This window comes from Culex pipiens, chromosome 2 (assembly GCF_016801865.2).
Source record: "Culex pipiens pallens isolate TS chromosome 2, TS_CPP_V2, whole genome shotgun sequence".
NCBI lineage: Eukaryota > Metazoa > Arthropoda > Insecta > Diptera > Culicidae > Culex > Culex pipiens.
This window is the reverse complement of record NC_068938.1, coordinates 201,510,919-201,532,451: the sequence shown is the minus strand read 5'-3', so window position 1 is coordinate 201,532,451 and position 21,533 is coordinate 201,510,919. Positions and strand designations below refer to the sequence as shown.

General features: G+C 37.5%; 3 protein-coding genes across 3 annotated transcripts in view; 1 reads left to right on the top strand and 2 right to left on the bottom strand.

The window, feature by feature from the left end:
• Positions 1-505: 505 nt before the first annotated feature.
• LOC120420341 (uncharacterized) lies at positions 506-2,677 on the top strand. Its single transcript, XM_039583336.2, has one exon. The coding sequence runs from the start codon at positions 1,160-1,162 to the stop codon at positions 2,672-2,674; it is 1,515 nt and encodes a 504-aa protein (XP_039439270.1). The 5' UTR covers positions 506-1,159; the 3' UTR covers positions 2,675-2,677.
• A 121-nt stretch (positions 2,678-2,798) lies between these two features.
• On the bottom strand, positions 2,799-4,244 carry LOC120420349 (uncharacterized). Its single transcript, XM_039583344.2, has one exon. The coding sequence runs from the start codon at positions 4,242-4,244 to the stop codon at positions 2,799-2,801; it is 1,446 nt and encodes a 481-aa protein (XP_039439278.1).
• Positions 4,245-15,929: 11,685 nt separating this feature from the next.
• LOC120420348 (zinc finger protein 835-like) overlaps positions 15,930-21,533 on the bottom strand; it is a 32,917-nt gene continuing 27,313 nt past the window's right edge. Inside the window, 2 exon segments of the mRNA XM_039583343.1 lie at positions 15,930-17,244; positions 20,273-20,360. Of these exon segments, the coding sequence (XP_039439277.1) occupies positions 16,171-17,244; positions 20,273-20,360 (1,162 nt within the window). The 3' untranslated portion in view covers positions 15,930-16,170.

The window sequence follows — 21,533 nt, the reverse complement described above, 5'->3', positions numbered from 1 at the left end:
AATGACCAAAATGACCAAAATGACCAAAATGACCAAAATGACCAAAATGACCAAAATGACCAAAATGACCAAAATGACCAAAATGACCAAAATGACCAAAATGACCAAAATGACCAAAATGACCAAAATGACCAAAATGACCAAAATGACCAAAATGACCAAATTGACCAAAATGACCAAAATGACCAAAATGGCCAAATTGACCAAAATGACTCAAATGACCAAAATACCAAATTGACCAAAATGACCAAAATGACCTAAATGACCAAAATGACCAAAATGACCAAAATGACCAAAATGACCAAAATGATCAAAATGATCAAAATGACCAAAATGACCAAAATGACCAAAATGACCAAAATGACCAAATTGACCAATATGACCAATATGACCAAAATGACCAAAATGACCAAAATGACCAAAACGACCAAAATGACCAAAATGACCAAAATGATCAAAATGATCAAAATGACCAAAATGACTAAAATGAGCAAAATGGCCAAACAAATTGAAACAAATTTAGGTTTTGTATTTTGAGACAGAGTTGCCAGATCTTCTGCGGTGGTTTGCAGGGATACATTTGGCCAATTGTCGCACTTACATCAATTTTCAGGCTGTGTCAAGATAGCACGACAAGATTGAAACTGTGTCAACAATGGCTGGAGTTTGTTTTTTGGTTTTTATTGATTAACTCAGTATTGAAATCGAATTTTTGGGATCGGTGAAGTTTAAAAGGTGAGGCATTGTGAGTTGCACAAAATGGCGTCCTCAACTCAATTTGGTCCTAAATGCACGTGCGACAAGTTGGCACGATAGCGACGGTTTGTTCGTGTCCCTATGAACTGGTTTGATTTTCACCCAGATATTGTTTAGCATAGTCTGCATTTTCAAAATAATAGCGGAATTGTATTTATGTTTCTAAGCTGGGACACAAATACAATACGATAAGATGGATAAGAAGAGTTAAAAGAAAAAAAAAACAATTTTGTTGGAGGTAAATTTCATTTTTTATGTGAAAATCATTACCTGAGCTTAAGTTTACTGCCTAGACGTTCTTGAAATGGTTGAAATGGATTAGCGAATAACGGTTTTTTTGTGATTCTTTATATAAAACCGCAAGACTCACCTTTCTTCAGTTCTTCTTGAAAGCGCGATCAGGATGGCTGATTCTAGTCTCAGCACCACAATGTCCTCCACCACCGTAAGCTGCCTTCCCCCGGAAGTGCTCGAGATGGTGCTGGACTTTCTACCCTGCATCGACCGCAAATCAGCGTCCCTAGTTAGTCAACGCTGGCTCCAAGCTGCCTTCTCCAGCCGCTTTCTCAACAAGGTGAACCTGCTGGTGCCGAGCAGTCGCCGGAACGTCGACCGGATCCAGCTGCTGCTGGCCAGCAAGCGGCCGTACCGGAACTTTTTCATCTCGACGGAGTATGGGCGATGCGGTCCGGACGATTGGCGCCTGTTGGTGCAGTTTTTGGAGCGGTTCGCAGGTTCGGTGACGTGCTTCCAGTCGATGGTCCGATTCACGCCGGTTCAGGTGAAGGCGATTAGGGAGCGGCTTCCTGGTTTGAAGGAGATTTGTGTGGGCGTTAGCGGGGATGTTGCGTGTTGTCAGTGTTCGATTGTTGGCGGTAGTCGGGAGGCGTACTTGGGGGTGACGGACGTTTTTACGTTGGAACGGCAGCTGCTGGGAGTTGGGGCGGATGTGGATCCGGAATCGTTGCCGAACGTGGTGAAGCTGGCGCTGAGGATCAACGTGTATTCCAATACGAACTACGACTTTAATGTGCTTGGTCGCGTTAAGGATGGGTTGAGAGAGATGTACATCTACTCGAAGGAGAGTTACATTCCGATGGAGTATTTGAAGCAGCGGAAGGTGAGGGTGATGTTGATGTCGGGAAGCTTGGAGGGAATCGACGAGAACATTCAGATGCAGTTTAACGAGGAGCTTAGTGTGAAGAGACAAGCGTATCCTACTTTGGAGGTTACACTACCGTTGTTGCAGGTCATAACATCAACTTGTTCTCGGTTGACCACGCTAAGAATCAGTACCAATTGGTTGTCGCAACAAGCGGTTCGCTACTTGGATAGCCTGGATCAGCTGGAAGAACTGTACGTGTTTGGAGACTTCCATAAGGCTTTGCTACGTGACTGTGCTCCTCTTGCAACGGTCAAAACGTTGATTCTTCGCATCGAACACATCGATACGGTCGATCAGTTCTTCGAAACCATAGCGAAGATCACGCCGAATCTAAGCGATCTGCGAGTGCTACTGCCTCCACCTTGCATCCTGGACAACGCGATGGCCGAACTGATCTGCCGCAACTTCCGAATGCTGCGCAAGCTGGCCCTGTTCGGCTCGATGATGGCTCCGGTGGAGTCCCGGTGCGATACCTTCGTGCACTTTGACCAGATGCCGTTCCTGGAGGAGCTGATCGTGCGCGATATGTATCTGAACATGGAGCGGCTCATGCCGGGGAAGTTACGGATCCTGCGGATCAACTACTGCCGATCGCTGCGCGACGAAGATCTGCAGCTGGTGCCGCTGATATTCCCCAAGCTGAAGGTGCTGGAGATTGGGTTTTGCGCGAATGTTACCAAGCCGGCTGTGCAAGCGCTGATTCCGAAGATGCCTGGTTGTAGCTTGAATGCCGTTATTAGGATAGATGGTTAAGGCAGGCTATTTTTGTTTTTGTAGATAAACTATACAAATCGATCGTGGTATGTCTTGTTTATATCGCAGAAAGAAAGTTCGGATAGTCCCTCCAATCAAAACAAGTTACTCTTAAAACAAATCTTTATTTATCATTTAATTCGATCCGACAATTCGGTAGCACCTCCGCAAAAACTCGTAGTCCCTCCTCGGTGATCCACCGACTTTTGCACAGCTCGACGTACGTCAGTTCCGGAAACGTCGTAGCCAACCGGAGCAGATCTGCGTCACGAAAGTCGGTACAGTTGCTCACCCGGAGACGGCCGATCTTGCTATCGGTCTCAAGTTCGTCATCGTCGTCCTCCTGCACTCCATCGGGTCTGTCTCGAAGTGACTGAAACGCCAACTCCGGGCGCATTACGACCGGGGATCCCTCGATGGTGAACTTGGACAGGGACTGGAAACCGCGGGTGATTTGCTGGACGATCCGCTTGCTGAACAGGGGCAGACTGTTGATGCGAAAGTGGATGGTGTGCAGGTTGGGCAGGATTCGCTCCAGCTGGTGGAAGAAGGTTGTGATGTTGTCCAGCCGATGGACGCGAAGGTACAGCTTGCGCATGCCGGGAATCGGCGAGCAGGCGCGCATCTGATTGCTCGTGAATGATCCTTCGAGTTTCAGTTTGCGAAGTTTCTGCAGTTTCGACAGGGATTCCAGCGAGGGAATGTCCCTAACATTGACATGGACGTTTAGTTCCTGCAGTTCACTACAGTTTTGCGTAAGTGTTTCGAAAACATGACTGTCGATGTCATGATCAATTCGTAGCTTTTTCACTTTTGGAGTTCCTTGGAACATGATGATCAACATGTCCGACTTCATTGAAAACTGTTGCGCTGATATACGAAGTGTTGTTAGATTGGGCAAATCTACGCTACTCAGTGGGACATACGGACAGACTACGTACAGGCTGAGCTCCCTCAAGTTGACAGACATCTTTCTAAGGAAATTTCCAAAGAAGCTTGGACTTTTACATGAAAACAGTTTCATTCGTAATTTCGTCAATGAATTCTTCTCACTCAAGTGGGTACTACTCGCAATCGGCTTCACAAGCCTGGCCAGCTGCATCAACCCCTCGTGTTCAAAGTTGTAAACATCCCCAACGGCAACCTCCAGCTCCTTCAACCGCGGCAAAGTGTTCACGATGGCGGTCAGCTGCTGCGAGCTGAACATGGTCGGACTCTGCACGCACTCGATCGTCTCAGCCAACCTCACCAAGATGTCCAACAGCAGGTGCAGATCGCGCGGCTCGCAAGACCCGCTCCCGAACGCGGCAAAGATGTTCCGATGTCTCCGGCCACTCTTGGCCAGCAGCATCCGCGAACAGATGTCCAGCTCGGTCCAGCTGGGAATCTTGAGGCGCGTACGGGCCAGGAACCTACCCGAGAAGGCCAACGTCAGCCAGTGGGAGTTGACGCAGGCGGCGGCCTTGCGATCCGCGAGCGGTAGAAAGTCGAAGATGTACTCCTGGATCTCGGGCGGCAGGTCGGCGAATCCGCGTTGGGGCGGGCGGGCACTGCGAGTGTGGACGCACATGGTCGTTTCGTCGTTGGAGGGTAGAACTGAACTGACGCGTTGAATGACGATCTAATGAGAAGCTGGAAATTCCAGGATTTACCTGGCGGTTTTTGAAAAGGGACAACCGGGTAGAAGTTTGTCATTTATCGAAAGGATGGAGAGGGATCTGCCCAAAACGGCCCATTACTTCAGGACATTTTTGTAAGCGTATTGCAATGGTCTTAATCCTCATTTTACTACCCGAAGCTTTATGTTTTAACTTGGCGTTAGAGTATGTGTAGAAAATAGCTGTATACTGCCTGGTCAAATACGTTATTTTGTCGCGTGTATGCTATCTAACCAAACATCTACATATACATGATATGACGTGTCCAAGATAGCATAAAAGCGACGATTTTAGGAAAAACGAGACAGAATACTTAGTTCTATTCCGACTGTCGTGGTAACTAACATAAGTAATCTCACATTTCGTTGACACGTGCAGAAGGTTTTTTCAGTAGAATATTTATTTTACATCAAATAATTCACATAAAATTAGTCAACACAGAGCAGAGCAATATTTTTGAAATTCATTTTTATTTTTGAAATTTAAACTCCCAAAAACAAATTTATTGATATTTTTTTGCATTGCAAACAAGTTTCTTTATATTTGAGTTGTTGCATCGCAGGACTTAAAAAAAACAAAATTGAAGATTCGATTCAATTCTTCAATCAAACTTACGCAAACTCTGGAGACAGTAATTATCAAGTTGATCCAGATGTCAGTCAAGTATCGACCATCGAAGTGACAAAGTAAATAGGGGCAAAAGTGGCAGACGCAACATTCTGCAATTTGCCATTGTAGATCAGGCTTCATACGAAAACTGTCACTTTTTCAAACAAAAATTAAGTACTTTTTGTTTGTAAATTCAGATTCACATCACAAATTGCTGCAAAAAAAACGTTCCGCTTGAAAATCGTTTTTTTAGATTTCTTCACAATTTCTTCAAAAATTTATAACTTCATAACTAACTTGTTGTCCATATTTTTGACATAAAAATAGAAAAAAAATTGAAACTGTGAAAAAAATGAGGCTTAACCACGGGCCTATCCAATACATACAACTTTAATAAAGACATTAAATCAATGCGCAGATACATAAAAAGGTTTTCGATATATTTCGGATTAGCAAACAGCTAAATAATGATCACCAAAAACGATAATTCATAGTTTTAAAAAGAAAATTTCGCTAAAATTCCTGATTTTAATTTTTTTTTATTTGTATGAAACGTTATCCATCGATTCCTTATGCCCAGATAAGCCATTTTGCACAATTAGTTTCTTTACACAAATCTATATACAAACTTGTGGGCTGTTCAAATAAAAGTGCTATGCAAACCTTCGAAAATCTGTATCTTTTAGCGGAATTTTCTGATCGATTTGATGTCTTCGGCAATGTTTTAGGTTCTGATTAGGTCTATTCAGAAAAAAATTACACGTAGACAGAACTTTCGAGATATACAGTATGACGAAGGTTTTATTTTGGGCCAAATTATGTTTTTTTTTAAAATAGTGTTTTTAGGAAAATATCGAAAATGCTCATGAAATGTTTCCACGTGATTTATGGATGGCCCCTTATGGATTATGACGTAAGTTTGCATCTGTAATTGTATTCAGCTATGTTTTATAATGAGCAATTCTCTACGAAATCGGTCTTTTTTCTTCAATTTTAATTTTTGTATTTTTTAATCCGGCTGAAACTTTTTTGGTGCCTTCGGTATGCCCAAAGAAGCCATTTTGCATCATTAGTTTGTCCATATAATTTTCCATACAAATTCGGCAGCTGTCCATACAAAAATGATGTATGAAAATTCAAAAATCTGTATCTTTTGAAGGAATTTTTTGATCGATTTGGTGTCTTCGGCAAAGTTGTAGGTATGGATACGGACTACACTGGAAAAAATAATACACGGTAAAAAAAAATTTGGTGATTTTTTTATTTAACTTTTTATCACTAAAACTTGATTTACAAAAAAACACTATTTTTAATTTTTTTTATTTTTTGATATGTTTTAGAAGACATAAAATGCCAACTTTTCAGAAATTTCCAGGTTGTGCAAAAAATCACTGACCGAGTTATGAATTTTTTAATCAATACTGATTTTTTCAAAAAATCGAAATTTTGGTCGTAAAAATTTTTCAACTTCATTTTTCGATGTAAAATCAAATTTGCAATCAAAAAGTACTTTACTAAAATTTTGATAAAGTGCACCGTTTTCAAGTTATAGCCATATTTAAGTGACTTTTTTGAAAATAGTCGCAGTTTTTCATTTTTTTAAATTAGTGCACATGTTTGCCCAGTTTTGAAAAAAATATTTTTGAAAAGCTGAGAAAATTCTCTATATTTTGCTTATTCGGACTATGTTGATACGACCTTTAGTTGCTGAGATATTGCAATGCAAAGGTTTAAAAACAGGAAAATTGATGTTTTCTAAGTTTCACCCAAACAACCCACCATTTTCTATCGTCAATATCTCAGCAACTAATGGTCCGATTTTCAATGTTAATATATGAAACAATTGTGAAATTTTCCGATCTTTTCGAAAAAAATATTTTTGGAATTTTCAAATCAAGACAAACATTTTAAAAGGGCGTAATATTGAATGTTTGGCCTTTGTGAAATGTTAGTCTTGATTTGAAAATTCCAAAAATATTTTTTTCGAAGAGATCGGAAAATTTCACAAATGTTTCATATATTAACATTGAAAATCGGACCATTAGTTGCTGAGATATTGACGATAGAAAATGGTGGGTTGTTTGGGTGAAACTTAGAAAACATCAATTTTCCTGTTTTTAAACCTTTGCATTGCAATATCTCAGCAACTAAAGGTCGTATCAACAAAGTCCAAATAAGCAAAATATAGAGAATTTTCTCAGCTCTTCAAAAATATTTTTTTCAAAACTGGGCAAACATGTGCACTAATTTAAAAAAATGAAAAACTGCGACTATTTTCAAAAAAGTCACTTAAATATGGCTATAACTTGAAAACGGTGCACTTTATCAAAATTTCAGTAAAGTACTTTTTGATTGCAAATTTGATTTTACATCGAAAAACGAAGTTGAAAAATTTTTACGACCAAAATTTCGATTTTTTGAAAAAATCAGTATTGATTAAAAAATTCATAACTCGGTCAGTGATTTTTTGCACAACCTGGAAATTTCTGAAAAGTTGGCATTTTATGCCTTCTAAAACATATCAAAAAATAAAAAAAATTAAAAATAGTGTTTTTTTGTAAATCAAGTTTTAGTGATAAAAAGTTAAATAAAAAAATCACCAAATTTTTTTTACCGTGTATTATTTTTTTCCAGTGTAGTCCGTATCCATACCTACAACTTTGCCGAAGACACCAAATCGATCAAAAAATTCCTTCAAAAGATACAGATTTTTGAATTTTCATACATCATTTTTGTATGGACAGCTGCCGAATTTGTATGGAAAATTATATGGACAAACTAATGATGCAAAATGGCTTCTTTGGGCATACCGAAGGCACCAAAAAAGTTTCAGTCGGATTAAAAAATACAAAAAAAATCGAATGACCGAAATCCTAGAGAACTGCTCAATGTCATGATTTGTAATCCGGACACTTAGTAGCATATCATTTTTGTTATAGCTGGCAAAAAATCATGCAATAAGTTGGAAATGTAGAAATATCATCAGGATGTAGTACAAACAGCCAGTTTCAACAGAATGCATGCAAAATATGCCTTTTCTAAGTATTTTTCATCAGAATGTTAAGATTAAATGAAATGATTAAATTAAATGATTAAATTAATGACTTGTTGTGCTTCGAGTTCCGGACACTGATAAAAGTTGATTCGAAATCCGTCAACTTTTGCTTCGAATTCTGGACACTCGATTTTGCTTATGAATCGCACAAATTAGGACTGAAATGTTAGTGAAAGGCATTCTTTAGGTCTCAAATAAGCTGTTAACATCAAAACAATTGATATTTTATATATAAATTTGCTAAAATTTAAGAAAATAAAACCATGTATTTCTGCTTCGCCTTCCCGGTGCTTCGGACGCCTATGAAATATTTCAGTGATATATTTCACATTCTTGATAAACTTATAAATTTATTTTATTTTAATTGATTTGACATTAACTTAATCGTTCAAACAAACTTTAAATGAAAGTTGTTGTTAGAATTCATCAAATAACACAGTTTGGAATTCATTATGTGAACTCATATTCAAATAATTGATAAAACAAGATGAGGTGTCCGGGTTTCGAAGCGTCTGGGAATTTGAATTGTGACGTTGTTCCATTAAAAGTCGAACTAAACACCTTTCTATCAAACCGTCGCAAGCAAACATTGATTCCGCCTGTTTTTTTTTTATTGAAAATGTGGTTTTTGCAAAAATGGTAAAAAGAACGCAATTTTTGGGACTACCATATTTGGGATATGAACGCCAAAGCGCAAAAAAAAAACTGGCTTTATTTATTGGCCAAGGAATTTCCATGCCAAATTAGAGCTAAATCGGAACCAGGGTGGCGACATCTATATGTATCTCACCACAGACAGCTCAACCGCAGCCATCCCAAGCTGTCAATTACGGCACCACGGTCTTTTGCAACCAGTTTTATTAAGATCGATAAAGGAAATCATGAGAAATAAGCGATTTTGTTCTTCAATCAATTGAGGTTTTGCAGCGCGCCTGCGTTTCAAATGTAGGTGGCGCCAAAATGAGGTTACTTGCCAAAAATCGAATTCCTTTCTGCTGGATTGAAGAACAAAATCGCTTATCTCTCATGGTTCCCTGCATCAATCTTAATGAAACTGGTTGCAAAAGACGAGAAACATTTTTTGCTTTAAAATAAAGAACATCAATTTTTGGGCGCGCAAAAATTTGTGAACTTTTTCTTGAAAAAACATGTTTTGGAACACGAAAAAATGAGTTTCCTCGTATATATCAATGAAATAAACAGTTATATAGTTGATAACAGATGTGTTAACGTATATTCAACATTTTTTATTGATTTTTGACAGACTTCCAAATTACTATTCTTTTTCTAAATTTACAGTTTTCTCGTAGAAAAATCAAACAAATAGTGGAAAGTTATACACCAAATTGTTGGAAATATTTTTTCTCATCTGAATCCGGCATAAGTTTCATAAAACTGTTGATTATGAAGGTAAAAACACATTTTTTCGAAAAATCATAGGTTTACGCTATTTGTTCATAGGTGGCGACATGTGTATTTTAGCTTTGCTGCAAATCCTCTATTAATGTTAAAAAACATGAATAAAAAAATATCTGTTTTGCTGAGTGCAGTTTGTGCGCGATATTAATCTCAACCACCCAAGATGGCGGCCGATCGAAACACTTAAATCTGGATCATACTGGCTTGACGTGGAAACGCTGTACAAACCTATGCAGGTTGAATAAATGTAGGGTTGCAAAGAAACCTTCCATCCCGGCCTCCATGCCATAAGTACAAACAACACACCAAACCAAGCCGGGCGTAATGTTCAATGTTTGGCCCTTTTAAAATGTTAGTCTTGATTTTAAAATTTTCAAAATATTTTTTTCGAAGAGACCAGAGCAACCAAAGGTCCAATCTTCAATGTCTCTTAGACAATTTTATAGCAAATTTTCTGAACTTTTCAAAAAATATATTTTTAGAAATGGTCACTCATGGTCACTATTTTTAAAAATTGAAAAACTGCAAATATTTCGCTAAAATCAAACTTTCGGTGGCTATATCTAGAAAACGGAGCCCTTTATCAAAAATATGTAGAGTACTTTTCGATTGTAAATTCAATTTTGCATTAAAAAATAATGTCAAACTTGTTTTTGCATGAAACTTCGATTTTTTCCAAAAATCACTATTTTTTCAAAAATTCATAACTCGGCGGCAGATTTTTTGACCATGTTTCTCTATGGCTCAAAAGTTGCGGATTTTTGTACTCTAAAACATATCAAAAAATCTCGAAAATCAAAAAATACGTATTTTGGGAAATTGAGTTTTAGTGAAAAAAAATTTGATAAAAAAATCCTTAATTTTTTTTTCCGTGTACCTATTTTTTTCTCAATAGTCCTCAACAATACCTACAACTTTGCCGAAGACACCAAATTGATCAGAAAATTCACTCAAAAGTTACAGCTGTTTGAATATTTACATACCATTTTTGTATGGACAGCTGCCAAAATTGTATGGGAGCAATTCTCTACGAAATCGGTCTTTTTTCTTCAATTTTAATTTTTGTATTTTTTAATCCGACTGAAACTTTTTTGGTGCCTTCGGTATGCCCAAAGAAGCCATTTTGCATCATTAGTTTGTCCATATAATTTTCCATACAAATTTGGCAGCTGTCCATACAAAAATGATGTATGAAAATTCAAAAATCTGTATCTTTTGAAGGAATTTTTTGATCGATTTGGTGTCTTCGGCAAAGTTGTAGGTATGGATACGGACTACACTGGAAAAAAATAATACACGGTAAAAAAAATTTGGTGATTTTTTTATTTAACTTTTTATCACTAAAACTTGATTTACAAAAAAACACTATTTTTAATTTTTTTTTATTTTTTTATATGTTTTAGAGGACATAAAATGCCAACTTTTCAGAAATTTCTAGGTTGTGCAAAAAATCATTGACCGAGTTATGAATTTTTTAATCAATACTGATTTTTTCAAAAAATCGAAATTTTGGTCGTAAAATTTTTCAACTTCATTTTTCGATGTAAAATCAAATTTGCAATCAAAAAGTACTTTACTGAAATTTTGATAAAGTGCACCGTTTTCAAGTTATAGCCATATTTAAGTGACTTTTCTGAAAATAGTCGCAGTTTTTTATTTTTTAAAATTAGTGCACATGTTTGCCCAGTTTTGAAAAAAATATTTTTGAAAAGGTGAGAAAATTCTCTATATTTTGCTTATTCGGACTTTGTTGATACGACCTTTAGTTGCTGAGATATTGCAATGCAAAGGTTTAAAAACAGGAAAATTGATGTTTTCTAAGTTTCACCCAAACAACCCACCATTTTCTATCGTCAATATCTCAGCAACTAATGGTCCGATTTTCAATGTTAATATATGAAACAATTGTGAAATTTTCCGATCTTTTCGAAAAAAATATTTTCAAAATTTTCAAATCAAGACTAACATTTTAAAAGGGCGTAATATTGAATGTTTGGCCTTTTTGAAATGTTAGTCTTGATTTGAAAATTTTGAAAATATTTTTTTCGAAAAGATCGGAAAATTTCACAAATGTTTCATATATTAACATTGAAAATCGGACCATTAGTTGCTAAGATATTGACGATAGAAAATGGTGGGTTGTTTGGGTGAGACTTAGAAATCATCAATTTTCCTGTTTTTAAACCTTTGCATTGCAATATCTCAGCAACTAAAGGTCGTATCAACAAAGTCCGAATAAGCAAAATATAGAGAATTTTCTCAGCTTTTCAAAAATATTTTTTTCAAAACTGGGCAAACATGTGCACTAATTTAAAAAAATGAAAAACTGCGACTATTTTCAAAAAAGTCACTTAAATATGGCTATAACTTGAAAACGGTGCACTTTATCAAAATTTCACTAAAGTACTTTTTGATTGCAAATTTGATTTTACATCGAAAAATGAAGTTGAAAAATTTTACGACCAAAATTTCGATTTTTTGAAAAAATCAGTATTGATTAAAAAATTCATAACTCGGTCAATGATTTTTTGCACAACCTGGAAATTTCTGAAAAGTTGGCATTTTATGTCCTCTAAAACATATAAAAAAATAAAAAAAAAATAAAAATAGAGTTTTTTTGTAAATCAAGTTTTAGTGACAAAAAGTTAAATAAAAAAATCACCAAATTTTTTTTACCGTGTATTATTTTTTTCTAGTGTAGTCCGTATCCATACCTACAACTTTGCCGAAGACACCAAATCGATCAAAAAATTCCTTCAAAAGATACAGATTTTTGAATTTTCATACATCATTTTGCCTTCCTCACTGAGGTAAGGCTATAATCCTGCTCTAAAATTGAACTTTTTATTAAAAGCTGGAAAACCCACCTTGATGTATACATATCGACTCAGAATCGAAAACTGAACAAATGTCTGTGTGTATGTGTGTGTGTATGTGTGTGTGTATGTGTGTGTGTATGTGTGTGTGTATGTGTGTGTGTATGTGTGTGGGTATGTGTGTGTGTATGTGTGTGTGTATGTGACCAATAATGTCACGCAGTTTTCTCAGCACTGGCTGAACCGATTTTGACCAAACCAGCCGCATTCGACTTGGTTTAGGGTCCCATACGGTGCTATTGAATTGTTTGAAGTTTCGATAAGTAGTTCAAAAGTTATGTATAAAAATGTGTTTTCGCAAAATTTCGGAAGATGAATAAATGGCAGTAAACTGAACCAAACATCATCATATTATACACCGTTATTTAGGTAATTGAAAGACCTTTCCAACGAATCTACAACATTGAAGATCTGGCAACCCTGTCTCGAGTTCTGACCACTTAAGTGATATTTATGTACTTTTTTGAAGCCGGATCTCACTTAAATGTATGTAAACGATGTCCGGATCCATCATCCGACTCATCGTTGGTTAGGTAATTGAAAGACCTTTCCAACGAATCTACAACTTTAAAGATCTGGCAACCCTGTCTCGAGTTATAACCACTTAAGTGATATTTATGTACTTTTTTTGTAGCCGGATCTCATTTAAATGTATGTAAACAATGTCCGGATCCATCATCCGACACATAGCTGGTTAGGTAATTGAAAGACCTTTCCAACGAATCTACAACATTGAAGATCTGGCAACCCTGTCTCGAGTTCTGACCACTTAAGTGATATTTATGTACTTTTTTGAAGCCGGATCTCACTTAAATGTATGTAAACGATGTCCGGATCCATCATCCGACCCATCGTTGGTTAGGTAATTGAAAGACCTACGAATCTACAACATTGAAGATCTGGCAACCCTGTCTCGAGTTATAACCACTTAAGTGATATTTATGTATTTTTTTGAAGCCGGATCTCACTTAAATGTATGTAAACGATGTCCGGATCCATCATCCGACCCATCGTTGGTTAGGTAATTGAAAGACCTTTCCAACGAATCTACAACTTTAAAGATCTGGCAACCCTGTCTCGAGTTATAACCACTTAAGTGATATTTATGTACTTTTTTGTAGCCGGATCTCATTTAAATGTATGTAAACAATGTCCTGATCCATCATCCGACACATCGTTGGTTAGGTAATTGAAAGACCTTTTCAACGAATCTACAACATTGAAGATCTGGCAACCCTGTCTCGAGTTATAACCACTTAAGTGATATTTATGTACTTTTTTTGTAGCCGTATCTCATTTAAATGTATGTAAACAATGTCCGGATCCATCATCCGATCCATCGTTGGTTAGGTAATTGAAAGACCTTTCCAACGAATCTACAACATTGAAGATCTGGCAACCCTGTCTCGAGTTCTGACCACTTAAGTGATATTTATGTACTTTTTTGAAGCCGGATCTCACTTAAATGTATGTAAACGATGTCCGGATCCATCATCCGACCCATCGTTGGTTAGGTAATTGAAAGACCTACGAATCTACAACATTGAAGATCTGGCAACCCTGTCTCGAGTTATAACCACTTAAGTGATATTTATGTATTTTTTTGAAGCCGGATCTCACTTAAATGTATGTAAACGATGTCCAGATCCATCATCCGACCCATCGTTGGTTAGGTAATTGAAAGACCTTTCCAACGAATCTACAACTTTAAAGATCTGGCAACCCTGTCTCGAGTTATAACCACTTAAGTGATATTTATGTATTTTTTTGAAGCCGGATCTCACTTAAATGTATGTAAACGATGTCCGGATCCATCATCCGACCCATCGTTGGTTAGGTAATTGAAAGACCTTTCCAACGAATCTACAACTTTAAAGATCTGGCAACCCTGTCTCGAGTTATAACCACTTAAGTGATATTTATGTACTTTTTTGTAGCCGGATCTCATTTAAATGTATGTAAACAATGTCCTGATCCATCATCCGACACATCGTTGGTTAGGTAATTGAAAGACCTTTTCAACGAATCTACAACATTGAAGATCTGGCAACCCTGTCTCGAGTTATAACCACTTAAGTGATATTTATGTACTTTTTTTGTAGCCGTATCTCATTTAAATGTATGTAAACAATGTCCGGATCCATCATCCGATCCATCGTTGGTTAGGTAATTGAAAGACCTTTCCAACGAATCTACAACATTGAAGATCTGGCAACCCTGTCTCGAGTTCTGACCACTTAAGTGATATTTATGTACTTTTTTGAAGCCGGATCTCACTTAAATGTATGTAAACGATGTCCGGATCCATCATCCGACCCATCGTTGGTTAGGTAATTGAAAGACCTACGAATCTACAACATTGAAGATCTGGCAACCCTGTCTCGAGTTATAACCACTTAAGTGATATTTATGTATTTTTTTGAAGCCGGATCTCACTTAAATGTATGTAAACGATGTCCAGATCCATCATCCGACCCATCGTTGGTTAGGTAATTGAAAGACCTTTCCAACGAATCTACAACATTGAAGATCTGGCAACCCTGTCTCGAGTTCTGACCACTTAAGTGATATTTATGTACTTTTTTGAAGCCGGATCTCACTTAAATGTATGTAAACGATGTCCGGATCCATCATCCGACCCATCGTTGGTTAGGTAATTGAAAGACCTACGAATCTACAACATTGAAGATCTGGCAACCCTGTCTCGAGTTATAACCACTTAAGTGATATTTATGTATTTTTTTGAAGCCGGATCTCACTTAAATGTATGTAAACGATGTCCAGATCCATCATCCGACCCATCGTTGGTTAGGTAATTGAAAGACCTTTCCAACGAATCTACAACATTGAAGATCTGGCAACCCTGTCTCGAGTTCTGACCACTTAAGTGATATTTATGTACTTTTTTGAAGCCGGATCTCACTTAAATGTATGTAAACGATGTCCGGATCCATCATCCGACCCATCGTTGGTTAGGTAATTGAAAGACCTTTCCAACAAATCTACAACATTGAAGATCTGGCAACCCTGTCTCGAGTTCTGACCACTTATAATGCCACTTATGAGCCCTTGAGTGATATGTGGGTTTTTTTGGATCAAATTTGTGTCCAAACCCATCATATTACATATCACCCATTGTTGGAAAAGAGTGAGGAAGGCACCAACCACATAGGTGGACTAAGTTAGTTTTTGTATGGACAGCTGCCGAATTTGTATGGAAAATTATATGGACAAACTAATGATGCAAAATGGCTTCTTTGGGCATACCGAAGGCACCAAAAAAGTTTCAGTCGGATTAAAAAATACAAAAAAAATCGAATGACCGAAATCCTAGAGAACTGCTCATGGAGACTTGTATGGGTGAACCAATGACACAAAATAGCATATTTGGTCATAGGGAAGGCCCCCACAAAGTTTGAGTCAAATCAAAAAATACAAAAAAATAAAAATGGTCGAAATCGGCCGATTTCGTAGAGAGTTGCTCAACAAAAAAGTGGTGCTCAGGATATGTAGTTTGAAATTGAATTAAATTAAATTGATTTAAAAACCTGTTTTCGTAAGTTTTCTACTTTTCTTTGTCTTCTAATGGTACGTTCGTTTGAGGGATATGGGTCTAAATATTAAAAGAAAACAATTTCACGTTGATTCACAACAAAGCTATATTTTTACACAATATGATTTATATCACATCGTACATAAACCTCCTCCTTCCAACTCAAAAAGCTCTTTTCTGCCAAACAAGTCCAATGCAATTCCTCAGAACCTAAACCTTATCCTTATCACGTGCTTTATTTTCTCAAACCACCTGGCACTATTTTCACTGAAATCAACTCTCTGCATGTAACTCAACACTCACACCTGTTCCTAGCACCTCTCGTCTTAGACTTCCGTTGCACCAACTCCACCCTCCACCGCCCTGGCCTGCATCGTCTTGAGCTGCTGCTCCCGCTCGTGCTTCCGCCGGTGCTTGGCCAGTGCGTTCGACTGGACGAAAGTTTTCGGGCACAGCTCGCACTCGTACGGGCGCCGACCGGTGTGAATGAGGACGTGCCGGAGCAGGTCGTACTTCTCCTTGAAGGCTTTGCCGCAGCTGTCGCAGGCGTGAGGCCGTTCGTTGCTGTGGGTCTTGAGGTGCCGCACCAGCACGTGCTTCTCGGTGAAGGTCTTCGGGCAGAGCTCGCAACGATGGGGTCGCTCGTTCGAGTGCGTCCGGATGTGGATCTTCATGGCGTGGAGACGGATGAAGCGCTTGCCGCACAGGTCACAGCTGTACGGTCTTGACTCCGTGTGCAGATATTTGTGGGTTGAGAGGGCCGATATTTGGGTGAAGATTTTGCCGCAGGTGTCACACTGGAGGGTGGGCTTGCTGCCGTGAAGACGTTTGTGCGAAGAAAGTGTGGACGAGAGGGTGAAGCTCTTGTGGCATACTTCACAACTGTACGGTTTCTCGCCCGTGTGAACCCTCAGATGACACTTGAGGCTGATTTTCTTGGTAAACTGTTTGTCGCACACTCCACACCGGAACGGATTAAACTGGGCGTGCCACCGCTTGTGGGAGTTGTACGCGTGCAGCAGGACAAAACTCTTCTTGCACAGTTTGCACTTGTACGGCCGTTCCCCGTAATGAGCCGCCGTTTTATGAGCCTCAACGAGCGCCTCACTGACGAAGCTTTTGCTGCAAATTTCACACCGATGTTCGCCGCTGGCCAGATGCAGCTTCCGGTGCGAGGACAACGAGCTGGCGTACGCGAACGCTTTGTCACAGCCGTCGCATTGGTAGGGGCGCTCGCGGGTGTGCTGGACGTAGTGTCGCATCAGATACAGCTTGCGGGTGTAGCTCTTGCCACACTCGGAGCATTTGAAGGGACGCGCTGCTTCCGTCGCCGCATAATCCGGCGCATCGTTTTCCGCGTCGCTACCGTTGGTGGAGCCCTCGGGGGATGTTGGTGTGGTCTGTAAAGAGGGAGTTTGCTCATTTAATCATTATAGATATAGGGAGCGAATGTTTTATTTTGCAGATTCAATACTAATTTGAAAAATTGCCCAATGATTTCTGTAATGAGTAATTCTCTAAAATTTCGCAATTGCTTTGAAATTTAAAATTTTCTGCTTTTTTATTTTGATCTAACTTTGTTCTTGTTCTTTCCACAGGCTCTTTTCGTTTAAAATTTTCGATTTTTTTTTAAATTTTAATTGAAGAACATTTTATAAGAAAAATGTCAAAAATCGTATGCTGAGAAAAATTTCCTATAATTTTTTTAGAATTAGTTGATTGAACAAATGGTTGGTGGTATACAGCCACTAAATTTAAAATTATTTCCCGGAATATTTCCAATACGGGAAATTTCCGAATGTCGGGAATATTCTTATTTTGCCTCGGTTTGAAATTTGTATATAAACTTTCATATGTTTTTAAATTATTGGGTGTAATATTCACGTAAAATTATGTTTATAATTTAAAATAATTTATCATTTTTCCTGAGGATATCAGCATCTGGGGCGATTCATAACAAAATGTAATGAATGCCCGAGCAGGGGTTAATAACACGGGAATACCGAATTTTGGTATTACTTGGGCAAATAACAGGGACCTTAAATTGGTATGATACCAAATTTTGCTCTTGCATAATCCTTAAGACAATTTTTAAAGGGTCCAGGAATACAAAAAAAAAAATGGTATTGATATGAGAGAAAGTGTTATTACACATTTCCCTTGTTATTTACCCATGCTTGGGTTGGGACAAATGTTGAAGCCATTTTTTGCACATTGTAATGATATTTTAGATTGATCCGTTGAAACTAGTATAACAAATATAGTACACAAATTTATACATAATAAAAATGGAAAAACACAATTTTAAATTTTCATGAAATTTAAATTTGACTCAATTGACTGTATTTTTTATTGAATTTGTTTCTCTCATTTTCATTTTTTGATTTATTTCAGGCATTATCAAAGACTTAACAAATTTCAATTGCTTTGCTTTCATAAGCGTTTAAAAATTACCTGGGGAAATTTATTTACAAAAATTTGGTTGATTCAAAATTCAGAGCACGGCAAAGAGCGTGCACATTTCCAAAAATAAATACGTTTATCCTATCTATTTATTAAGCTGCTGTTACTGCTGTCCCTTCTTTTCCTTCTACCTCTTTTTTCCACAAAAGTCCAATTTCCCAAGATACAGATTTACGAATGACCACATATTCATTTTGAATGAACAGCCCGCAAATTTTAAAAATACTTGTTTTGGAAATAAGATAAAGTTTCATTAAAACAAAAAAAAATACAAAGAAAAGTCGATTTGTGATAACTTATCGATTTACTCTTAAATGAAATTGAAATGTCAGCAAATGACAAATACATTTAGCAAAATGTATGAAATGTTTACACCCAGAACTGGGCATCGGCATACGAGAGGATAAAGAGCACGATTCGGTAGTAAAATGGTACTGTGTGCGGACGGAGAGGATAAATGCCGAAATTACTGAGAGTACTTTACTCATGGGTTCATCTTCAAAAAAAGTTCATTTATCAAAAAAATACCGATACCAAGACTCGAATCCAAGACCTTCGGCATATTGAACCGTGCCTTTGCCGTATGGGCCACCATGGTTCGGTGACTAAGCGGCGATCATTTGTCCATATAAGCCACTCCAACCACTCAATAGGATGAACAGTTACAATGAACGAATGAACACTCTCGCAAAATAGCACTTTCCTCACGTTTCTTTTCGTGAGGACTATCCCCTCGTTCTTTAACTTTGGGTGTAGAACTGATTTTAACACCAGTTCTGGAGTTTTTTTTTTAAAGGTCCAATAAACCAAATTTCCAATTTTTGCTTTTTGGGTGTTTTTGAAACCGCTTTTAGTCAGGGGTATTAAAAAACATCCAAAAAGCAAAAATTGAAAATTTGGTTTATTGGACCTTTAAAAAAAACTCCAGAATTAATAAATTCACACTTTTGAATTCTAGGCTATACTCATGGATGAAAATTTTCACATATTAAAAAAAAAATTATAGTCCTGCACATCGAAATTATTTTTGGGGAACTGATAACTATTGGCCGCATCAGCCCATAGGCACAATTTTAACAATTCGATACCTCTGTGCTCTCTTGTGCTTGGAAGCAAGCTTAGTACAAGAGAGCACAGAGGCATCGAATCGTACCTTGAAAAAAAACTGAAGCATTTACTGACATCAATTTCATCATATATTTATTTTTTTCAGCTTAGTTAAAGGTATTAGTTTCCGTTAAGTGATTACACAAAAAAAAATAAACTAATTGAGCTAAAAATATCTCATTGATTGAATTTTGTGAGAAACAAAAATCCAATGGAGGCGCTTGGTTTCTTAGAAAGGTTTCATAACAATAATTATACTCAAATTTTACCATTTTATTTTTTTTAGGAGAATCACTAAAATTCAGTTCTGTTGAGCCAAATTGCTAAGTTTTCTTGCAATTTGTCAAAATATTACCCGGAAACAAAGGCTTAAAACATATATTGTATTTATTTTACTTAATAACTAGTGAAGCCTATGTGATTTTCAACATTATTTTTGAATTTTATAGTGCGTTTACTTACCCCACGGCTTTATTAAAGACATTTTCTACAGTGAGATTGTGGCAAACAGTTTGCAGAACAAATATTAGAAAAAAAATCTTTGTGCCGAGATGTGCAAAATTTTGTGCAATAAAAAGCAACTTTCTCAAAATTAAATGAGTTAGCTTTGTTATACATCAGACGGTAGTTATTGTAACACTTTGCAAGAGTATAAAAGTTTCATCGTAATTTGAGGCCATTCTTGAATATAAATTATTATCAGAGACATCATCGTTATGTTAAATCTTAGATTTTTTTTTGCGATAAAAGGGATATGCACTATAAATAAAATGTTATTAAATTAAAAAGAAAAATATTTGCTTCAAAAAATCACCACTATTTGTTTGCATAATCAACTAGCTCTTGATGTAACTGTACCTCAGAAAGTGTCTCCTCTATGCCGGAATCCAGCGTAGACGCGTTGCCCGAATCGTGGTCACTTAACCTGCCGTATTCTTCGCCGTCCCTGAAAATACAGAAGGAATACGTTTTTAAAACCTCACATCTTTAATATCTTCGAAAAAATCCTACAAAACCACACGAAACTCGATATCCTCGCCCCAGATCCTCACACAATGGAATGCAGAATAAAGTGGAAAAATGGTGTGTGTGTGTGCGCTCAATGGCAGAGGACACTTGCAGGACTTCTCTCCGGCAGCCGGAACCGCAGCAGAGAGATATCCTTTTACGGAAACGCGCGCGCGTGGCAACCACGTGAATCGCCATTATCGATTAAAAATGAGAGCAGACACAATTGAAGGATGCGTGGCTGGCTGGCTGCTGGTTCGTATGGCAACGCCTTTTTCCACCGGAGAAGGGGAGGGAGAGATGAATTGCTCTTCTCACTCTCTCGCGCGCGGAGGTTGAATTGAAGGGGTGGAAGGACACACCCTTCAATGGTGGTGCGTTCGCATGTGGTTGGGATGATGATTTTTTTTTCTTCCTCCTGTGGTTGTAATATGGAAATCCGACAATGTTATCGATTTTCGGATCGGAAAGGTCGTTGTCGTATTAAATTGTTTCGAATTTAAGGTTTCTTGTTGTATGCAGGAATTTTACCGTGCAACCTTATCATAAGAGAAAATGGATTTCAGATTCGTTTGGAGCTCCGATGCAATTTTGAGATAATTTATTGATATGATAACTTGTATAGAAATATTTTACCAGTTCTATTCAAACATTCCAATAATGTAGGGTGTAGTAAAATTACGTTTTGGTGGGCATTCTGGGGCTGATTCCAGAGTTTGATTGGAATTGACAGGAGCTGGTGCTCCACCTTTAAATCTTAAATAATTATAAAATCTTGAATGTTTTTTTTTGCCGTAAAAATACGCTTTTTTTAAATTTCCTGTTTGAGGCACTTTGACCGGTAATGCGATTATTTTCAAAATTTTGCCTTTCTTACTAAAGATTGGTATAGTATTTGCTTTTGGCTATGACTAAAGATCGTAATTCGAGCGTTGCAAAAAATCTGCTAAAAATCATGGACGATCGATTCTCGACGCCCGAACGACTGACAATGGCAGAACTATCGCGTTTTTACGAAAAAAAAGTTTAGAAAAAGTTGGTCGTCGTTGATCATCGCCTTTCAAGGTCATCCGTGACAGACACGAACGTTTGATCACACGGCATGTTTTCT